General features: G+C 46.0%; 1 protein-coding gene across 1 annotated transcript; it reads right to left on the reverse strand.

Moving 5' to 3' along the window:
• Positions 1 to 570: 570 nt before the first annotated feature.
• Positions 571 to 6,376, reverse strand: LGALSL (lectin, galactoside-binding-like). Its single transcript, XM_009702650.1, has 3 exons — positions 6,276 to 6,376; positions 5,676 to 5,853; positions 571 to 2,991 (listed from the first exon to the last, which is right to left on the reverse strand). The coding sequence occupies exons 1-3, from the start codon at positions 6,329 to 6,331 to the stop codon at positions 2,848 to 2,850; spliced, it is 378 nt and encodes a 125-aa protein (XP_009700952.1). The 5' UTR covers positions 6,332 to 6,376; the 3' UTR covers positions 571 to 2,847.
• Positions 6,377 to 6,408: the final 32 nt, after the last annotated feature.

The following is a 6,408-nucleotide window of genomic DNA, read 5'->3' on the forward strand; positions in this document are numbered from 1 at the left end:
TCAAAAAAGCATTTTCCCAAGACAGAAAGCTACTGGAGCAGGAACAAATGGGAGTGCCCAGCGCAGTGGCTGGGAACAGAGGCAAGGCAGTATCCCTGCGCCCTTGCTCCCAACAGAGACGCCACTGACGCGGCGGTGCATCGAGTTCATCTCGGCATCACTGGCGTAGGCGCTGTGCTGTGCCGAGCCCATGCAGGATAGCAGAAGTCGGAGGGCTGTGCCAACCTACCAGGAATCCCAAGCAGCTGAAAGTTCAAGTCAGCCAAATTGCTTTTTCTGGGCTACAGTAAAGGCATCGAGGGAAATCTCGACTGGTGTGCTGTCAGGGAGATCCCTTTTGGTTTGGTGCTACTGTTAAGGTCGTGGTGCTGCTTGCTGTCTCCAGCCTCCTACTTCTGGCTGCCACAGCCTCAGGCAATGGCACTGCATCAGCAAACCTGGCTTTACCTATCTAGTTGGAGAAAGCGCTAGGCGAGGATCTCTCTCCAAACAGAATCTTCTGCCTGCATCTGCTTTGGAACCATAGGGCATTTCCAAGCTGGAGAAAAATCCAAACACCTCATGTAGAAGCACCTTTCCCTTGGATTTTTATTATCATCATCATTTTTAAGAATATATTTTGTACCGAAACACTGTCAGCATTCTTTATACAATGGAAAATGACACAGTCGTCATGTATCCTGTAAAAGAGTAAAAACAGAGCAAGACAGGAACATTTCATATCAAGATTGAATCTGGAGTACAAATAAAATCTGATGTACGACTTAAAAGCCACACACCAGATAAAAAAGATCACCTGGAAAATAACAGGTTCTCTTTTAATTTGGAAAAAGGAGGAAAAGTCAGGGAATGTCAATGTTAAGGCTAAAAATTCCACTTTTAACTTGGATTTTATAGGTGGCAGCCTGATTCTTAACTCGTCTGCAGCAGCAGCAGCAGTACCCCCCCCCACCCCCGGCTTTACAAAGAGATTTGCACTTGCATGAAGTAAGAATCAGGCTTCTATGCTCGGAGGACTCTGATTGACCTCAACAGGCTTTGGACTAGAGCCACAGTTGGAATTTCAGCTTGCAGTCTGAGGCTTCTTAACTGCAGGCCAAATTAGCGCAAAATGAGGCTTTGCAACTGGCATTCTACCCTTAACTTTGGATATTCCAGTTCTGGTTGCTTTAAACCACAGCTTTATTGCAGGTTTAACATAGTTCTGTTTATGAGATTCTTCTCTCTCTTTCTTTTTTTTTTTTTAAAATTCTGTGCTACAAAGGATGTTTTTGTATTCTGTGTCTTAGAAAGTCCCTATATTACATGTTTTCAAAATTGCTTAAATATATGTTTATATTATAACTACTCAGAAAGACCTATTACAGTCTCTTGTGAGCAGCCAAGGAAAAAAGTGTATTTAGTCCTAAAGAAGTCACGAAAAGTGGCTGTGTTCATTTATAGTGTAGCGCAATGACTGTGTTTATACAGCTATACCTACTATTTAAAAAGCTACTTGAAAAGTTATTATTCATGTGCAGTAGCTGATTTTCAAGCATTAATAACTTGGCTGTCTAGACAAGTTTTAATTGTCATATCAAAGGCCGAGTATGTTCTCAAACAAGTGCAAAAAATCTCCCATCTCCCTTGGAAAGAGGCTGGTTCTCTTTCTGAACTAAGAGACTGCCAAATTTAACTTCTTCTCAGGTTATAAAAGCACAGTTAAACCTACAATTTTGCTGTTTAAGTTTCTAAAATGGATCAACTTTAACTCAAACCTATCCTGTGCAGCAAAGTTAGTAAGCCCTGAAAAACAGTTCCTAGTGAATATGCAGAGTTCCCCCCACCCCCACCAACTACCATGCCCACATTTTCCCAGGGCCTAGAGGGCCCCATTAAAATGTAACTCAATGTTTGATAGGAAACAGGATTTTTCAAGAATGATATGTAAAGTTTACCCAAAGAACCTAAGACATTTTGTACATTCAAAATGTTTACACTTGGCTGTCCTTAACCATCAGTAAGATTGTTCATTTTTACTAATAATACATACAATGAGTATAAATAAATAAACTACAGATAAGCTTTTAAAATTGTATTAACAATACATTGTGCAAAAACTTGTAACGATCTACATTCTATGCAAATACCCTGACTAAAATATACAGGCTGTGTCCTCACACCCTCATACAGTTTTTGCACAGTCCTTGAGCCAAATCAGCGGCTGGGAGCGATCAGCAAAATTCCACCGCAAGCTGTGGAGGTAATGCTGATTTACACCAGCAGCAGAGCTGGCCCCCAGGCGTGTGCAAAACTCCCATAGAAATCAGTGGGAATTGTGCTTGACTAAGGACTAGACAGTTTGATTGTACCCCGTTAAAGTGAGTGGGAGTTTTGCCATTGATTTCCATGGAACCAGGCTCAGGCCCCGGGTAAGGACATCAGCACGTGGCCCTGTGTTGTGCTACACTACTCCACTTCAGTGCAGAAACAATATTTGCAAAAGAAAAACTTTTTGTTGTTGTTGTTGTCGCTGCTGTTCAGTAACCGGTTTTAGCGCTGCATTTCAGAAATTGCCTTTCTGTGAGATTTGAAACAAGACTGCAAGTTTTTCTGAATCAATTCCAATTTGATTATCCAGCACAGGTGGGCTATTTTGATCCAAGAAAAACGGCTCAATGTCTATTAACCAACAATGTTCTTCATTAGGATAAACAACAGCCCGGTTCATCGGCACAGGAGTGAAGAACTACATGCGGAAAAGGAACAGGGCAGCCTTCCTACCATAGCTGTGTCCAGACCCGGCTGTCACTTCTCCAAACGGACGATGGCACCTGAGCCGGTTTGGAATCTGCAGTCCTATCAGGCTCAGCCAAGCTTTGTAAGCTGAAGATCTCCATTTATCTTTATCGTGTCAATTGCTGACAGTGTTTCAATACGGTGGTAAAAATCAAAGAGCTGATGTCCATCCACAAATATTCTAAAACGGGGATGCTCGCAAAGTATCTCAACCTGTAAAAAATAAAATGATGAAGCATGTTGTTCACATTGTAACTGGGAAGTTCTTTCACAAAGAGCACTCCGTTCGCCTTTAAGTAGTGTTGGTGCGGTTACACATTTTGCTACTTATGTGCCATGTAACAGCCAGGGCTGAGACCAGTTTGCCCCCATGACACCAGTTACACTATGATGGATCTGCTCATACTTCACAGAGATGTTAATCCAATCTCACAGTGCCGTGGTGGGAAGGACTCCAGAACCCAGTCCCACTGGCATCAGGGAGGTTTCGCCTCTTGGAATAATGCCAGAAGCAGACTCAAACTGCTAATTACAGGGGGAAGAAGTTGTATTGCTAACCCAAATCTTGCATTCCTTGCTACAGGAATTTTTTTTGCTGCAAAATGAGGGGGCAGTTCCCTCTGCAATGCTTTCCACGCTTCCGTTAATTTACTGGAAGGGAGCGAACAGGAGAGGAGGGATAGATTTGCCCTCCCCTCCCACACATACTCACAGAGCTGCTGCTGCAAAACTAAAAAGCCTTCGCTGTTGTGGCTGCAGACAGCCCAGGACTCCCTTGTTGGACTAGACTCCATACTGGGGCTGCACTGAGGGAAACACGGTGCAGAATGGCTTGAATTCAGCTAGACAGTTCGCACGAGGCACAAAGAGGATCAGGGAGGGACACGGCTCATCCCTCCTCCTTACAGCCCTGCCGAAGTGCTCTGAAAAAGCAACAAAGCCTGGAGCTGAACAGGCTTGGGCAAGTCGGGAGATTCCTGATGTTAGGGGTGGCTTGAGAGGGTGCCCACTGGAGCTGCTCCGGCAGGAAGCAGGGATATAAGGGCACAGAACCCGCGCTTCTCATACAGGCCCTTGGAGACCTCCAGGTCCACACTGGCTAAGAAGAAAATCTGCAGGGAAGCTACACGTAAATCCTGGGTCATTTCAAGAGGCTGGTAGTGTGGAGTGAAGCACTGCTTCCAGGTGCTTGACTCTGCTGCTATTACAGCGTATAAAAATGGGAATGGGGCCAGTGACAAAAGTGAGCCGAAGCCCAACTGACTGAGAGAAGTGGCAGCGGACAGTCCAGGAGAGCTTAAGCTCTTGGGGACCTGGTAGTACACCACATAAGAGGGAAGCGCCCGTGCGGCCGCGTCGCTCTTGTGTCACTGCCGCAAGCGCATCCAGCCTTAGGCCTTGTTATGTAAAAGATATGGTTAGCCTCAACACTGCTTATGAGCCTTTTTTTTTTTTCAGATCACCCTGGGCCACGCCAGAATGATAATTGGACTGGATCAGAAGTAATTGGCAAGAACACTTACTAGTCTAATTTATTCACTGAGAGGAAGACTATCAAAGGTACGAAGTCAATTGGGAGCCTAAGTTCCATTTGTGCATTTGGGGGGAAAAAAGAGGGGAGGGGGAAAGAAGAAGAACAACTCCCTTTCTACAGTATCTCATGCCAAACTTGCAATATTACTGTCCTCTAATATCAACCGCCATTAGTGGGACACCCACAAAACACACTCTGGATGATTTGTCTGGCTTGTCTGAGGGCCCGGCCACCACCCACGGCAGCAGGTAGGATAACCCTCTCAGCCAGAGCAGGATCAAGCCTCCAAGCCCTTTCAAGTGCCTTTCCCACACGCACCAAAGGGTGTTGCCAGTTCTGATGGGAGAGTTTGTAGAAGCAAGTAGAGCGCAACCAATTGGCAGCATAACCCAGTCATAAATGCCCTCTCAAAGCCCAAGCATCTGAGGAGACAGTGAGCTTTTGGGGCTGGGGGAGATTATCTTGGGGGCAAGAAGGATTAAGAGAGTTTGGCAGCTGGTCAGAGCACTGGCATTTAGCAGAGGGGCCCGCGAGGTTTCATAAGAGGGGTGGGGAGGAGGAGGAGGGTTTTTCTGGGTCAGCCGCATGGAGAAGGCATGCGGCCTTTTTTCCTCAATGTAGTGAAGCCGCTGAGAGAGCAGCAGCCCTCTGCAGCTGCATACTTTGTTAGTCCTGATTTGCAAAGACATCTTCACATAACCATAAACACTACAGATGGGAATCTGCTTCTAGGTCAATCCAGTCCATCCCTTGCGCTACAGCATTTCCACGTACACAATTTTCAAGCGGCTGCAGACTTAAATTTGACGGGAGACTTAATCCCAGGGTTCAGAAAAGAATACCACTATTGCTTAGCTGTTTAATCTGCTAACACGAAGGGCTACAGTCAACCTCAGCGTAACATCCCTGGAGACAAAGGGTGAACAAGATCCTTATTAGCTGCGCTAAATTGCAAACACTACGTCCATTAAAAAAACCATCAAAACATATGGCAGTCCCACAGAGTATTTACATTCTCCAGTAATAACTTGTAATGCGCTAATAACGTAGAAGTACTTTTTAATTTATAGCTATAAAACTAAGCTGAGGAAGTGTGTTTCATCAGACAGTATTACAACCTCTGACTTGTCATAGCACCCCGGTGAGGTGTTCACAGCCCCATCTGAACTGCCTGCAGCTGCACGCAGCGGTGGGATCTCCATGCAACTTCTGATCGATACAAACAATCCGGCTACCGGCGTCTACACCGGAGAAGTGCGGGCTACACTGTGATTTCACGAGAGGCAGGTCGGGTTCTGCTGCAACTCTGATCAAATTACATTTTATCGGGTATGGCACGTGCCGCTGTCATCCTGGTACTCACCCGAAAAGGCTGGTCCGGTATAAACGGAAAGTAAGGAATAGATGATTGCTCTTCTCCCCATTCTCCAGCTATGCAAGAGTTTCTGACAAACTGTCTGTCTGTAAACACGGCTTTCAGTTCAATAGCTACATCCGCAGGAGGATCTTCCGACTCCCCGCAAGTCAGACTGATGCCAAAGCTGCAACACAAACAGAGCGGCTCTCATTCAGCCAGAAACGAGCAAATAAGCCCCAAATGCCGCCGGTCTCATTTCTCAGCTTATTAAAGCCGCTGACGCTATAGCGGCACAGGGGGGTGACAGCTCAGGGAATGCTCCGAAAGCTCAGCAGGTTGTAGCGCGTACATATATGTGTGTGCATGTGTGTTGTGCATGTATGTATGTATGTGTATGTATATATATATGCTCTATACGCTCCTTTACTCCCAAGTGAAATGTTGGGAAACAGGATCCCTTAACGAAATGCCCCCTCTACGGGTCAAAGGAGACATCAGCACGCTATATTTAAAATGATAAAAATAATCCCTTTCCAGAAAGGAGGGAGCCGTGTGTATGTCTGGTGGGGTGTGTGCCCCCCGCCTCGCCCCCTGCCCGGGTGTTACCTCTCGGGGTTGAGGTCCACTATGCCCATAACTAAAATCTTCTTTCCCGGCCTCATTCCTCCTTTGATGTGCCCACAGAAGGGGACGATCTGGAAAGGACACAGGAGGGGGAAGGTGGCGAGGGTCAACTCGG

This window comes from Cariama cristata, unplaced genomic scaffold, assembly GCF_000690535.1.
Source record: "Cariama cristata isolate BGI_N322 unplaced genomic scaffold, ASM69053v1 scaffold32276, whole genome shotgun sequence".
In the NCBI taxonomy this organism is placed as follows: domain Eukaryota; kingdom Metazoa; phylum Chordata; class Aves; order Cariamiformes; family Cariamidae; genus Cariama; species Cariama cristata.